Below are 17,185 nucleotides of genomic sequence, written 5' to 3'. Positions count from 1 at the left end.
AAAATGGACGTCCTGAATCAAGAACTGAATGCATTTAATCTATGTAAAAGGAAAGATTATTTAAAAATTTTCTTTCATATTCATTTTCAAATGGTATGATTGAATTGTGTTTCTTGTTTAAAGAAGCACTCAGCATTCGTCCCACTGTAAAAGGGCCAGGAAATCCAGTGATTGATATCATGAGTACAGTACTCACTACCTAACTCACCAGCTCATGTCATCTTGTCACAAGAATGATGACAATTGTTTGTTGTTTAACGCCGCACTCAAAAATATTTCAGCTATATGATGGGGGTCTGTAAATAATCAAGTCTGGACCAGACAATTCAGTGATTAATATCATGAGCATCGATCCACGCAACTGTCATCGATGACATGCATCAACCAAGTCAGTGAGTCTGACCACCGGATCCCGTTAGTCGCCTCTTACGACGAGCATAGTCACCTTTTACGGCAAGCATGGGTTGCTGAAGACCTATTCTACCCCGGATCTTCACGGGTCGAATTTGACTGAACTCAGAAGGAATGGGTGCATAGTCAGACGGAAATGCAAACATTAGTGACTTGTAGCGTAACCATAGAGTCATAGATAGTTTTTGTCATTAAACAATCTGTAACCTGACTAATCACAGGTCTGGGTAGTCCTGTGGGTACCCGGGTTCTTCTCAGTACCCACCTGACCCGACCGGCTGACCCGGCCCGACCACACCCAACCTGAGTACCCGAGTTACCCGTCCCAACCCTAGAACACAGATGCCTTGAACAATTTGTTTGAAAAAAAAATGATACCAAAAATGCCTCCCTGCCCATATATTGAAAAAATTTGGATGAAAATCTGACAAATAATGCGTCATGGACTAACCATATCCTTGATTGTCAACTCTGGTACATTCCCCTTGAAGATCTGGGTTATAATTGGTCTTCAGAAAGCCATGCTTGTTGTAAAGGCAAGTTGGTTGGTTGGTTTGTTGTTTTACGTCCCACTCAGCAATATTCCAACTATATGACGGCGGTCTGTATATAATCGTGTCTGGACCAGACAATCCGGTGATTAATATCATGAGCATCGATCCATGCAATGGATCGATGACATGTAAAGGCAAGTACAAGGATCTGAGTAAGCATATGAGTTAATATACATGCTGATATAGACCTGTGAAGATCCGGGGTAGAATAGGTCTTCAGCAACCCATGCTTGCCATAAAAGGCGACTATGCTTGTCGTAAGAGGCGACTAACGGGATCGAGTGGTCAGGCTCGCTGACTTGGTTGATGCATGTCATCGTATCCCAAGTGCGTAGATTGCAGCTCATGATGTAAAATCACTGGATTGTCTGATCCAGACCTGATTATTTACAGACCGCTGGAGTATTGCTGAGTGCATGATTAAAACAACAAACAAACAAACAAACTACACTGGTGTGATGGACGCCGAGTTTTGTGAAGCAGACTTTAATATTGTCCCAGCTCCACTGCTTCAATCAATAACTGCAGAGGCGGAAAAATGGCTACCACGACCTTAGTCGACTGATGTAAATAAATCAATAATATTCATATTTGGCATCCGAGATGAGTCTCACTTGAATGTTATGAGGACAATTAGTTGCAGAGCATGACGGGCACTCTACTTCTTATTTATAAGGGATTTCCCACATATGCTTGTATTTCTGGGAATAAACATGAATAACGCTTATCGAAATATTTTGATAAGCATCAAACAGATAATATTGATAGTACCACTGTGCTCAATTTTGGAGACAAATGCTTTGATGCTATTTTGCAATGAAGATCTGAATCTTAAAAAGTTGTTTTTCCTATTTTTAAAATATTGTCAATCTACATATTTTTCTCTCGTGATGCTGAATATATCGTTAAACTACGCATGTTAACATGGTCAAGTGATATTTATTGAGTGAATGTTTGTTAGCACAGCAGGTAGCAATATTATCATCAGCTTGTAAATATTATGAATAAACAATGCCTTTTAGAAAGCGGTCCAATGTAACAAATGTTATACAGGATAACAATTCTTAGGAAAGTACCTACCGGGATTCAAACCCAGACTCTCCGAGTGAGGCAACTAATCATCAGCTCACAAAGTCAGTTTAACATGGATACGCCACGCAGACAGTAAACTGACTCTGAGCCGACCTGTCCTTGTTTTAGTCCCTTAATGCCGAGCGCCAGGCAGGGTAACAACAAGTACCATCTTTTGGAATGATGCGGCCCGTAACCTTCCACTCTCCAAGCAGGCACTATACCACCCGACCACGGAGGGGGTCACAAGGTACCTGGATTACAGTGACTGTGTTTATAGAGAATGTGCCCCTCTTGTCTTTAGGTATCACATATCAACACCAGTCAATAAATGTTAAAAATGCCAAGGGTTGCCCATTTCAGCAAACCCAAATATGTGTGTTTTATATTTCAACCCTAAAAAATAAGTTTTGTTTTCTTACAAAAATAAATGACTTTTAGAAACGGTAATTTACAGTAAAAATGATAAAAGCCTCACACCGCCTTCCAAATGTAATGAAAGTGTGAAGTCTCCCAGACCCTAGAGAAAAATATTAAAAGGAGTCTAACTCAAGTCTAGAATGATTTGGCAAGTCTAGATTGCCTCAGCTCTGAAATTAAGGATAGTTCTAGGCTCCATCTGGATTTTATTATTTTTATTTTGTAGATATATATTTTTAAATAAGATACCTTTATTTCTGGGACAATATCTCAGTCTACACTTGAAACAAAACACATGTATGCTGGTGGCATAAGAAACGGAAAATGCCGTTTTGAACCAATACCTGATGGTGACCAAATCCAAAGTGCCACACCACATTATCGCGAGAAAAAAATGTTTAGGATCAAGGGTTTCAGATTACAGTCGCTTCTGAGACCAGAAACACACATACTTTTTTTGTCAAATGACAGGCTCTTCACACAGTCACAAACAGCTAGGGGAAAGAAAAACAACATCATCAATCAAGACTTAAAATTACACATACTACAGGTTGCGATCTGAAATTTGATATAATCTCTCCCTCAGGAGAGGGCCTGTTTTACACACAGTCCTGTACCAATTCACACAGCACCCGAAGGACAACGAGATCATTTCCCTATTTCTCCAAAATTACATCCATTTCCTGAATTCCAAATATTCAGTTTCACGATCCCAACTGAGATAATGGTCCAAACAGCCAGAATCACACCTCTCCAAAATCTAATCAAATTCCTGGAAACGCATCTGAACCATCTTCGGATGAAGGGGTCTCACTGTTGGATGCTGCTAAGTATGCAGCTCCTAATGACGTAATTAGTTTAATTCAATGTTAATTACACATCACTGTCAGACAATTTCGGTTTCACTAACAACGTTACAAGGTAATGTCAGAATCAGAAATCTTGTAACCACGACAACCATCAATATGAGGGGCGAACTGACAAGACTATAACATGGTTATTGTATCAAGAGCAAGCAAAAGCAAGCAAACAAAAACGTGCAGTATTTACCTTCATCGGGCGCTGGCGGAATTTCAGAGCCTAGAAAAGTTGAACAAAGCAATGTAACAGAAAAAGAGCAAAATGTTCAAAAATTAAACATATGAAATAGCGATAAGCATAAATAGCAAATAATAACAAAGTTGCATGTATACCATGGTATACAGTGAGGCCACTAGTTTATATTTGTTGGAACAAGGGGATACGCTGCCGACCCTTTTTTCTTCAAAGTTGAACAAAATATAAAATCCAAATTTATACTTATTTTTTCTCTGCCATGTCATACACGCAACACTAGTTTGAGATTACTCAGTGTTTTCAAAAAATGCTAAAACTTATGATGCTCATCATAATCGATTTGACACTAATGACTCACTGAATCGTTCAGTCTACCGTCACGGCAAAATTACATGCATTTCTACCAAAAGTTTTGTCCTTTATCCTTGATGTGCAGGCTTTGCCAAAATGAACTCTTCCAAGAAAACAAAATGACCAAAACAAAATTCCAGCAGACTACGATAAAGATGGCAAATTCAATTTTTAAATTTCTATATTTTCGCTCTTAACAGATATCACTTGTAAAAACATTCTGTAATCCAGCTTAGAACAAAAAGCCGATGGCAGCTTTGTTTAAACTTACATATTATTCTTTCCTCCGACTTCCATCTTCCCGAGGCAAGAGAGTTACCTGACAAAAAAAGTCCAGTTTCCGCCCTTGCCGAACTAGGATGGAATTATGGAGTAATATTTCGGCTGGACTAATGAGTCTAATAAAAAATAGTCTAATCAAAACCGTCTAATGAAATAGACATCTGGTTCATAAACTACAGTGCAGATTTCGGTTGATTGCAGGATACGCAAAAATTTAGCATCAACATATTTTTATCAAATCTTTTCATATTTTTAATCAAGATGCTCCCGTGATGCACTTCGCGAAGTAAGACTCATTTTATTACAATATAGATCTTGATTATTGATCAGATCATCTTGACGGGGCGCGGGCATTTTGTTTGAAGCAAATGGAAGTGATATGAGAGGTGGAATCTGATTGGAGGGACATAGAAGGGACATAACTCGTAATAGCCAATGGCGGCACTACGATCGAGCCCAGAAATTCAAGCCCAGTTCGGCAAGGGTGGAAACAGAACTATTACAGTCAGTTAACTCCCTTGCCTCGGGAAGATGCCAACTTCTGACTTTGAAAAAAAACAATCTGTTATCCAACAAATAAAAAAGTAATGGTTTGAGGTAGATAACATAACATGTAGCCACTAGGCTAACCATGGTCTGCCATATTGTAACAACGAAGTTCAACACAGACTTATAAAGCAGCTTAAACAAGAGTCACCCTGACTCTATGTAGTTATGTAAACATGCACACCTGCTTGATCAAGTGCAGCTGTTGGCTAGCTGGGTCAGTCTGACCGGCAGGTGCTTGCAGGAATGAACATCCTATGTCAGGTCAGCCGTGGCTCAGGCCAAAAAACAAAATATCTTGTTTCCCAGAACTGACCAACCCCTAAAACTCCAGACTCAATGTTTTTTAGCGTTCAGCCCTGAGTAGGCAAGAAAGTACAGCTGTTTGAATTAATAAAACAATACATTGCGTGTTACATAGAGCTGAAATTTTATATCCTGGCAAGATATATACCTTAAAATTCAGAATGTCAATGGCTGATTTTGTTCAATCTTACACTGGAATCCCATCCAACATCTTGATAAAAGTCTTAAAGACAAACAAACAAACAAACAAACAAACAAACAATGATTAAGGTTATATAAACAATCCCTCTACTTCTTCATATCACTGTTGGGGCACGGCTGACCCAGTCATCTATGGAGCCGCAATTCGCTGTGCAGAGTTGCGTCCCTTGGGCACGCCAGAAACCTATGATTGTGGGTTCGAATGAGTGTTGATATATTTGATGTCAAAAGACACAAGGGTGAGATTATATTTATCATCCAACATCATTCTTCCAACTTTTTCAGTTGGTAGACAGTAAAAAGCAGTGTCTTAAGTGTAAGAAGTACTGCTAACAGCTTCAGTAGCAGAGCAATTTAAGTGATGTCATTTGATTGTGAAGTCAGGGTAACCAATGACATGACAATGGTCTGCAAAACATTGTGATGCAATTTCATTGCAGAAATATCTACAATGCAGATATGCTTGATCTCACCAAAGTGATATCTCCTGTGGGAGCCAGTTTTGGATGATACAAAGCGAATGTAACTGTGTCAATCATGGTCAACCGAACTGATATCAACAACATATCGCTAAAATGAAGTGGCGGACAAATAGAGTAACAGCCGACTCAAGTGACAGCACCAAATCTAAAAACACTTGACAAAATCAATAATTATCACTTAAACCTAACTAATCAATCCATACATATGACATAGTGTATGATAAAGTGTGTGGTACAGATGTGTCAGTAACTAGCTAACAATTTCACAATATTGCCTCTTGCCTCTACTGTGGCAATTCAATGTCGGGCATAGTGGACCAGTGATTTCTATTAGCCATGTCAGTGAGTAGGTTATTACTGATGATGATGATGATGATGATGATGATGATGATGATGATTTTCACAAAATGATTCCATTTCCCCACCGGGGGTAATTCAGATTTTCAAAAACTTGAAAGTGCATAAGTCTTATCCATTTTGACTTCTTAAAACTATTAAAACCCTTTTTTCTCTATTACGTAAAATAGAAATTGACTAAGGCAGATCTAAAATGGCAAATATACACCATGTATACAAATTTGGTCCACAGAGCACACATTCTATCAAACATTTGACAGCTCAAATTATTATCACAAAATAAGAACTGGACCTAAGGAAGTGTACATATATACTGAACAAATAATATAATATTTGAAATATGTTTATAGATTAATGGATGTGAGTTACAAAAATGACATTTCCCACAAGCCTTGCCAAATCAAGTGGAATAACTATTCTATATCTGCACATGTTCATCACATCAATTCTGATTGGTCATTTGAAGCAGTATGACATCAAAGTGACACACTATTTAAATATGATGTCACCCACTGGTCATGAGGTCACTGAATGAGGTCACTGATACCGTTACAACAGAGTAAGTGAGTGAGTCAACCTGTAACATTACAACACAATATCTCAGCCATAAAGCGACGGACCTGTGAAGATCCGGGGTCATAAGAATAGGTCTTCAGCAACCCATGCTTGCCTTAACAGGCGACTATGCTTGTTGTAAGAAGCGACTAACGGGATCGGGTGGTCAGACTAGCTGACTTGGTTGATGCATGTCATCGTATCCCAATTGCGTGGATCGATGCTCATGATTATCACTGGATTGTCTGGTCCAGACGTGATTATTTAAGGGCCGCTGTCATATAGCTGAAATATTGCACAAACACAACATAAAGCTTTTGACTGTGATAACCAGTTATGGCATATATATTTAGATGTGCTTGATGTACTTGAAAACTTATGCAAATTTTTTTTGTGTGTCATGGAACCATAAATACATACTATATTCGACGTAATAAGCGCCCCGCTCTAATAAGCGCCCACAGAGATATTTGCTGATATATTGGCTAGTGAACAATCCCAATTAGCACCCCTTTCGATTGTCAATGTACACAAGATTTATTTATTCTCATGTTCCAATATACAAGAAGGGGGATGTTGACGATGTTAATAACTACAGAGGGATTGCCCTCGGAAGCTGCCTATCTAAATTTGTGCTCGCTATTATCAACTCGCGAATCATATCACACATGGAATCATCCAAGTTGTTTGATAAGAGACAGGCTGGCTTTAGAAAAGATTTTAGAACATCTGATAACATCTTCATACTGCGGACTCTGATTCAGAAATATAAGAAGTCTAAGAAGAAATTGTATGCTTGCTTTGTTGATTTTAGTAAAGCTTTTGACACTGTGTGGAGAAATGGTCTAAGACACAAGCTACTAAATAACAACATAAATGGGAAAATCTATAATCTACTTGATAATATATACTCTACACTCTATTATGCTGTGAAAACTCAAGAAGGCTCCAGTACCCCAATTTGTTCTAATATTGGTGTCAAGCAAGGATGTGTCTGCAGCCCTACCCTCTTCAGTATCTACGTAAATGACCTCCAGGACTACCTCATGTCAGACAATTCTAACAATGCCCCCCTACTAAATGATAAGACCCTAACCCACTTACTATTTGCTGATGACCTTGTACTATTTTCATGCTCTGCTTGTGGTCTGCAAAACAGTCTTAACAGCCTACAGACCTTCACTGAACATTGGAAACTTAAAGTTAACTTATCCAAAACTAAAATAATTGTATTTGGGGGCTCCTCAAAAGAACATAAACTTCAATTTAAATTGGGCCATCAAATCGTTGATGTAGTGGACTCCTACTCCTATCTTGGAGTAGTACTAATGAGGACTGGATCTTTCAAGGCCGCTGTCAATACACTGAGAGGAAAGGCCATGCGAGCATGGTATAAGATCAAAAGTTCACTGAAATCAACTTCTCATCTCCCAGCAGACATTCTCATTCGCTTGTATAATGTCTTAATTGTACCCATTGCGTCATATGGAGCCGAGGTATGGGGCTGCAGCCTTCTAAGACCCTCACATGAAATGTATCATAACTGGTCAAAACAACTATGTAATGAGATCACTATCAAAATAGCAAAACAGATTCTAGGAGTACCAAAAAAGTCGAGTAATATTGGATGCCTCAGTGAATTAGGAATGTACCCTCTTACTTTACAAATATATATGTCTATGTTTAGATATTACCAGCGCCTGAGAGGCTTGGAAGGTGACAGGCTCTTATTCGATGCATACCAGGAGGATATTCTCTTGGCCTCACAAAAAATATCCTGGACATCCTCGATCAAATATATGATGGCACACCTACTTCCCAAATCCAACAGTGAAAATGCCCCTTGCTCAAAATTCTATGAAGCTCTTCAAACAAAATTTAGAAATATATTTCTCATTGAAAGTGACCAAGTAAACACTGATAACTCCCACAAACTTAGGCATCTAGGACTTATTAAAGATAAATTTGAACTTAAGAAGTATGTTTCAGCTGTAAAATGTAAAGATCATAGATTAGCTTTAACCAAATTAAGACTCAGTTGCCATAATCTGGAGATTGAAAGAGGCCGATACACTAACACGCCTGTCGACCAGAGAATATGTAAATTATGTAACCTAAATAAGATAGAAGATGAGAAACACTTCCTTTTGTACTGTCCAAATTATCAGAACGAAAGGCAGACACTTCTTCGAACACTAGACCTCCAAACCTGCAAAAATGATAATAAAATCCTAGCAAATATCCTGAACCCCTGTCCTGAAAGTGCAAAATATGTTTCACAAACTATCTCCGACATGTTTATTAAAAGAACCTCTCTTATAGACAACATCAAGATATGACCTTATGACTATTATTATGTCTTATCTGTACAGTATCAGCATCATTAAAGTACACGCTGCCAGCCACCTCATGATATATATATATATAAATGTTTATACACTATGAATGAAATAATATGTAATATTTATATATATAATGTACATTATGTATATATACCTCTCATGTTGATAGTTATATTTATTCCATATGTAGTTAGTTTGTACCCTGCCCTACGAGGGTGTTCCGTACAATAAAAATTCTTGATTCTTGATTCTTGATTCTATAATACGCACTCGTGTGTTATATGCACCCTTAATTATGGGCAATTAAATTCTGGAAAAATATATGTCGTATATAAACATTTCAGGCTGTCAGCATAAACCACGAAGTTTATCTTTCAACTCTCTTTTTTTCACCAAAATAATATTCTAATAAGAGCCCCCTATTTCTAATTTTGAGAGCGCCCTGGGCGCTTATTACGTTGAATACGGTAACATATATACCATCAGATCTAAAGATAAATAGCAAGGATACCCCATACGTATCTGTATATTTCAGCCGATCCCAAAATAGGTCAGTGTTTGGGGGTTTCTTTAAACTGTGAACTCTTTACTTTGAAAGACTTCAATTTGTTGTATGTCAGTAGAATTCTGCTTTCCAGTTAAGATAGCAAGTCCACAGCGAAGGGCAATCAATGTATGCTAGTGACATAAAATTGTAACAATTTCAGGATGGTGATAAAGCTGTGTTGCATTTCGTGAAAAACTGGAAAATAGTTTTAGAGTCAGGGTTTTTGGGCCATATCTTTCTCTGACTGAACATCAAGAAATTAATTTATCATCCCCAACTGGACTCCATAAGGAGATATCGCTTGGATGAGATCTAGCCAACTCTTTTAGGTGATATTCATAACATTACATCACAAAGCTTTGCAGACCATTGTGACATCATCAGTTAACATGACATCACAATCAAACAACATCACTAATCCCTCAGCATCTGAAGCTGCTTAGCTACTTTTTAAACTCATGACACTGCTTATACTGGTCATGGACTGAAAACTTGGAGGAGTGATGTTGGATGATAAATAGAATCTCACCCGTGTGTCATTTGATATCAAACATATCACCACACAGCAAGCCGCAGGGTGTAATACTTTTATTGACTTGTGTTTTTTTCTATCTTATCTGACGATACCTGAAAGCCACTACTCAATGCACTTCCGTTCTGCCTTCTTAACATGAGTGAGCATGTGTTGAGTAAGACAGGATGGGAGATACTGGCAGACTGACAACATTCTTTGTTTATGATGTAATCGGGGAAGCGTCAGATGAACATGTTGGAGCCGATGTAATTCAGTGAGTTGGGTCTTGCCACTTTGAAGGGTTGAGATTTGGTTTAATACTCCTTTGAATGGTATTTCAGTGTGTTAACTTGATGTGGGAGCATAAACCCTGAAGTCACAGTCTTTACATTTATCCCTTGGTGAAACCCACAAGCACAGGCATGGTGCTGAAAAACCTAGAAACATAATCAGGATTCGTACCCAATCTCATAGGTTCCTGACCTGCCAAAGGGACATTACTCTGCACAGGGAATTGCGGTCCCCTTGATGACAGGGACTCCCATGCCCTCTTCCCGTTAACTGGTAATTACCAGTTTATACTGGTAAAATTAGGCTTGGACTGCAAGTCCCTGGGGACTGACAAATAAGCCAACAAGAAAGTCACACATAGGGACCACCTGTTCTTTATCTGTAGTGGCTGACTTCACTACTTTGCCAACAAGAAAGTCACACATGGGGACCAACTGTTCTTCATCTGTAGTGGCTGACTTCACTACTATGCCAACAAGAAAGTCACACATAGGGACTAACTGTTCATTATCTGTAGTGGCTGACTTCACTACTTTGCCAACAAGAAAGTCACACATAGGGACTAACTGTTCTTTATCTGTAGTGGCCGACTTCACTACTTTGCCAACAAGAAAGTCACACATGGGGACTAACTGTTCATTATCTGTAGTGGCTGACTTCACTACTTTGCCAACAAGAAAGTCACACATGGGGACTAACTGTTCTTTATCTGTAGTGGCTGACTTCACTACTTTGCCAACAAGAATGTCACACATGGGGACTAACTGTTCTTTATCTGTAGTGGCTGACTTCACTACTTTGCCAACAAGAAAGTCACACATAGGGACCACCTGTTCTTTATCTGTAGTGGCTGACTTCACTACTTTGCCAACAAGAAAGTCACACATGGGGACCAACTGTTCTTCATCTGTAGTGGCTGACTTCACTACTATGCCAACAAGAAAGTCACACATAGGGACTAACTGTTCATTATCTGTAGTGGCTGACTTCACTACTTTGCCAACAAGAAAATCACACATAGGGACTAACTGTCCTTTATCTGTAGTGGCCGACTTCACTACTTTGCCAACAAGAAAGTCACACATGGGGACTAACTGTTCTTTATCTGTAGTGGCTGACTTCACTACTTTGCCAACAAGAATGTCACACATGGGGACTAACTGTTCTTTATCTGTAGTGGCTGACTTCACTACTTTGCCAACAAGAAAGTCACACATGGGGACTAACTGTTCATTATCTGTAGTGGCTGACTTCACTACTTTGCCAACAAGAAAGTCACACATGGGGACTAACTGTTCTTTATCTGTAGTGGCTGACTTCACTACTTTGCCAACAAGAATGTCACACATGGGGACTAACTGTTCTTTATCTGTAGTGGCTGACTTCACTACTTTGCCAACAAGAAAGTCACACATAGGGACTAACTGTTCTTTATCTGTAGTGGCCGACTTCACTACTTTGCCAACAAGAAAGTCACACATGGACTAACTGTTCTTTATCTGTAGTGACTGACTTCACTACTTTGCCAACAAGAAAGTCACATGGGGACTAACTGTTCTTTATCTGTAGTGGCTGACTTCACTACTTCGCCAACAAGAAAGTCACACATAGGGAATAACTGTTCTTTATCTGTAGTGGCCGACTTCACTACTTTGCCAACAAGAAAGTCACATGGGGACTAACTGTTCTTTATCTGTAGTGACTGACTTCACTACTTTGCCAACAAGAAAGTCACACATGGGGACTAACTGTTCTTTATCTGTAGTGGCTGACTATACTACTTTGCCAACAAGAAAGTCACACATAGGGACTAACTGTTCTTCATCTGTAGTGGCTGACTTCACTACTTTGCCAACAAGAAAGTCACACACAGGGACTAACTGTTCTTTATTCTGTAGTGGCTGACTAAACTACTTAGCCACAAAAACATTGGATCAAATTGACTGTTTGCCAAGTTCTCAGCTTCAGAGTAGCGTTGTGTGTGTCTGACATTTCACAAGCAGACGCACAGTAAGCCAAATTTCTCTCCACATATCATTAAACCAAATTACATTGGAACCGCGACTTCATCGCAGGAAGTACACATGAATAGAATGCAATAATGTTAGGTCAGATCAGTTCTCACGTTTGCTTTACAGATTTGGAAAAAGTGGGTGAAAAAGGAGCTATTCACCTGATGAAGGAGTAGGCATATACTCCGAAACATGTTCCTCATAATAAAGAAGTTGACATCCGTAAATTCTCTTCCCTAACAAGCTATAGGTTTATTTGGAATCTTTTTGAATATTTTAGTTATATTTCAAATCTGAAGATTCCCATGTCCATGTCAATTTTGTACAGCTCGGTATTGTTTAGATCATCACCCTGTACATACACACTCTTCATTATTAACGGTCATTTGCAGCCTGTCAGCAAACTCCTGCTTTGAGTGAGTGAGTGAGTTGGGTTTTACGCCACTTTTAGCAATAATCCAGCAATATCACGGCGGGGGACACCAGAAATGGGCTTCACACATTGTACCCATGTCGGGATTCGAACCCGGGTCTTCGGCGTGACGAGCGAACGCTTTAACCACTAGGCTGCTCGACCGCCCCACTCCTGCTTTGAAATGAAGACAGTGATGGCCAAAAAGGCTATGGTACAACACAGGAAAAACAAGGTTTAGGATTACATTAGGTCAGGAGACCGGAAATACTTCTGGAACACTGACAAATCAGGAAACTGGAGAAACACAGTGCAGATCACACGAGGCCAGTGTAGCTCTTGTTTAACCCTCGGGGCCGACACTGGTGGAGTAGCTGACATTTCTCTGCTGGGAAGTCAATAGTTGGCAAAGAAACACTTGGACCAAGCAATCACAACCAGATCACAGCGTCTTTGTGATCAATCAGATTATACTAAACCTTCACACAACAGTTGACAATATATGCATGTCAACCTGAGATCATATCACTTAGCAGCTAATGTGGCTTAGGCCATTGATGCAATTACAGCCAACATATTGTATGTATTTGTTCCTTCTAACCCCGTGTCAGGCTAATAGGACTGCATGGTATTACTGGTATACTGTTATACCACGTATACAACATATTGTATGTATTTGTTCCTTCTAACCCTGTGTCAGGCTAATAGGACTGCATGGTATTACCGGTATACTGTTATACCACGTATACAACATATTGTATGTACTTGTTCATTCTAACCTAGTGTCAGGCAAATAGGACTGCATGGTATTACTGGTATACCGTATTTCAGTGAGTGAGTGAGTGAGTGAGTTGGGTTTAATGCCGCTTTTAACAGTATTCCCATAAAATTGTGTCATGTCAGTTTAATGTGGGAGGAAAGCCCGAAGTGATGCAGGTCCCAGACGTTTACCCACAAGCACAGGTATGGTGCTGACAAACCTAGAAACATAATCAGGGCAAACCGGGACTCGAACCCACAATCATAGGTTTCTGACGGGCGCCAGGGACGTAACTCTGCACAGTCTAATTAATTGGAACTACAGCCCAAAAAATATATATGGGACAGTGAAATAAGTCTCACACCTAGTTAATGGGCAAAGTCTATGGAACCAGGCACTTAATATTCTGATGAGATGAGGTGAAATGGGATTTAATGTCGCATGGAAGATTATTGAACTTACATTGCGACAAGAGAGTGTGCGTGTGTCTGATTGTACTAATCCAGACTTATGTCAGTCTTAGCACTAGGCCGCACCACAGTTTAACATAGATACCCTACTCAGACAGTATACTAATTCTGAGCCGACCAGTCATTTAATGCCCCAAATACCGAGCTCCAGATAGGGTAAGAACAAGTACCATATTTGAATGTCTTTAAGTATGATGCGGACAGGCATCGAACCACCAACCTTCCGTTCTCTGGTAAAACATGGTCTCATGCACACTCCGGCACAATGCTGACTCAGCATAACGCCACTGCCACAGGCTAATTTGCATATCATGTGACCAGACTTTCTCTTGTTTGTAAACAAATGCGCTCTTTCAGAAATCAGTATAGAACAGATTAATGCAAGTATTTGGGGGCTCTTAACATATTGTTTTGCATAATTATATAGATATGCTACTACAACTGCGACAGTGAATTTCATGACAATATATATTTATACATCAAAGTGACCATATCACTTGCTCTCCGTTGGGCTTCGATGACAGCACGTGGAGACTTACAATCAATGTAAACAAAGGATAACTAGTAGATTTTCACGTATTAGGATACTTTCTTAATGAACCGTAACCATTCTTTGACATTTGTTTATGAAAATGTGTAAACTTGTCAAACATGAAACGGATGAAAAGCATATGCAATATCTTGAATGGACTGTGAAAGGTGTGACGAATCGTCACATGGCGCTGGCCTGTGGCAGAGGTACTATGCTGGCTGGCTGCCAGCCACATGGAACTCTGGGTAGGAGATTGGGTCTCATGGATAGAATGGGTGCCCGGAGAGTGGAATGTTGGTGGCTCAATAATCTTGAACGCAACATTAAACCCCATTTCCCCTCCTTCACTTTATGCTTCCATAAGAGTTACAACTGCAACCCCATTTATCAGAAGTTGTTTAGTTTTATTGGTTTGTTTGTCCCAATTGGTGTCTAATACAGCAGTCAGCAATATTCCAGCTATATGACGGCGGTCTGTACATAATTGAGTCTAGACCAGACGATCCAGTGACTGACAGGAAATAGCATCCATCAAGTTGGGATACGATTACATGCATCAGCCGAGTCATTAATAGCATTATAGCTAGTTGGTTTGTTGAGTAGTTTGTTTCGTATTTATGGTTCTATTAATATCAAATATTTAATACATGGAAATAAATATGTCTTCAGCTGTTACTTGACTGACACCACCCACACACCTTCTAGACTGATGTGTGAGTTCAGTTCAGTAACGCTGCACTCGGCAATATTCCAGTTACCGTATTTTCTTGAGTATAGTGCGCACCCATGTATAATGCGCACCCCCCTCTAGCGGGTTCAATATTTTGGAAAAAAAGAAATTTGAATATTATGCGCAGAAAATATTTACACCGTACCCTTTCAGCGAAATCCGGCAAACGAACGGGTGCTGAGAAACTTTGTCAGTACAAATTCGAAATTTGAGATAAAAAATCACCAGACATGTTTATTTACCGTTTAAATAGTATTTATTGTTCTGCTAGGCATTGTTTTATATCTAGGGATTAAGATTACCTTGTGTATTTTCTCGTAAACTAAGCCGGAAACAGCAACCAGCTGTACACACGTTTTCTTGGAATTGACCGGTGATTCGGTCAAGACACACCCAATGAAATAACTTTATAGGATTTTTAATGCAAGGATCGGCAACAAGTGTATCTGAAACTATTTTTTTTTATCAGGAATAATATATTCCATTATTTTCTTAATTATATGTAGCCTTTACTAAACATATTTAAAATAATAATAACCCTAAGCGAAGCAGCTGATCGCTATTCCCGGGTATTATTTTTTACATGGAACCAGTCTGACCAGTCACCGTCAAGGCTCACGCGCACGTGATCGCGAGAATTTCATGTTGACATAGAATCGTCTAACAAAAACAAATATGACTTTTAACGAGTCAAAGTATGTCATTTATGATATATGTATCCATTCTCTGTCAACTAAAGTTCGTTTCAAGGCGTCAATAGCGGTATTCTGACCGTGGTTGCTGTTAATAACGGTGAGTTGTGCGATCTTCCGATCACTTCACACACGATTTCGCCGAAATTAATAAAAAATTTAATAAAAAGGAATTTTGAATAAAATTAATGAAATAAGTAACAAACATAAGTCCAGATATACAAAGAACACTTTTTTATAGTCAGACAGTGTAATTACATGATTATTTTGCGTACTTCAGTATGGATTTGTTGACATGGTTATTTCCGGTGTTTCGTGCTCACGGTAATGTCTTTCCATGGGGGAAAAAAACATCCAAACTCATAATTTGTGTATAATGCGCACCCCCTTCTACACAGCTGTGTTTATTCAAAAAAAAGTGTGCACTATACTCAAGAAAATACGGTATATGACGGCAGTCTGTAAATAATGGAGTCTGGACCAGACAATCCAGTGATTCACATCATGAGCATTAATCCACGCAATTGGGATATAATGACATGCATCAACCAAGTCAGCAAGCCTGACAACCCGATCCCATTAGTCGCCTCTTACAACAAGCATAGTCGCCTTTTACGGCAAGCATGGGTTGCTCAAGACCTATTCTACCCCGGATCTTCACGGGTGTGAGAGTTTAGTAATTACCCAAACACAGGACATTGATTCAGCAAAAACTGATCAACTAGTTACGTGGGGTAAAATTAGCAAGTGCGTCACACACATCCAAATGCTTGGTGAGTATTTTTCATACTTGAAACATATAGCTTAATAAATACATTTTGCACATTTTTGTGGTGAAAAAATTCAGCCTGTTCAGCAGAGAAAAATAATGATTTTCATATTTCATTATTTTTAACTATTCATTATTTAAGTGTCGAAGGAATCTATACAATATTCAAAAAAAGAAAAGTAAAAAAAGATAAATAGCAATTCAATAAACATGATAAAAGAGACTAGCCTATATACAAGATGAAAAGCCTACCATTATGACTCCCACATCAGCAATCTCCTCCAGGAACATTAAAATCTCAAAGCACCACCTCCAACCGTGAACACTGTCTACAATATTAACACATCGACACCACGCAGCATCCAATATTTTCCTGTTAATGGCTGTGTGTATCAGCAATTTAGATCTTGAACGCTAAGATCTCAAAGCACCACCTCCAACCGTGAACACTGTCTACAATATTAACACATCGACACCACGCAGCATCCAATATTTTCCTGTTAATGGCTGTGTGTATCAGCA

At 39.1% G+C, this 17,185-nt stretch overlaps 1 protein-coding gene across 10 annotated transcripts in view; it reads right to left on the bottom strand.

The window, feature by feature from the left end:
- The window catches only part of LOC124115428, a 76,229-nt gene that overhangs the window by 47,813 nt on the left and 11,231 nt on the right, over positions 1-17,185 (bottom strand). For 8 of the 10 annotated variants that reach the window (XR_006857981.2, XR_006857982.2, XM_046476417.2 and 5 more), the window contains one exon: positions 3,507-3,536. The exons of 1 other annotated variant lie outside the window; for it this stretch is intronic. Coding sequence is in view for 7 of the 9 variants with exons in the window: in XM_046476417.2 (XP_046332373.2) it covers positions 3,507-3,536 (30 nt within the window). In the remaining 2 variants the exon portion in view is untranslated. Of the gene's footprint in view, positions 1-3,506; positions 3,537-16,915; positions 16,995-17,185 lie in introns of those variants that run through there. One more of the 10 variants, XM_046476421.2, reaches the window with a different exon arrangement.

Source organism: Haliotis rufescens, unplaced genomic scaffold (assembly GCF_023055435.1).
Source record: "Haliotis rufescens isolate VD_foot unplaced genomic scaffold, xgHalRufe1.0.p SCAF_120, whole genome shotgun sequence".
In the NCBI taxonomy this organism is placed as follows: domain Eukaryota; kingdom Metazoa; phylum Mollusca; class Gastropoda; order Lepetellida; family Haliotidae; genus Haliotis; species Haliotis rufescens.
Note: the sequence above shows the minus strand (reverse complement) of the source record. Positions and strands in the feature narration are given on the sequence as shown.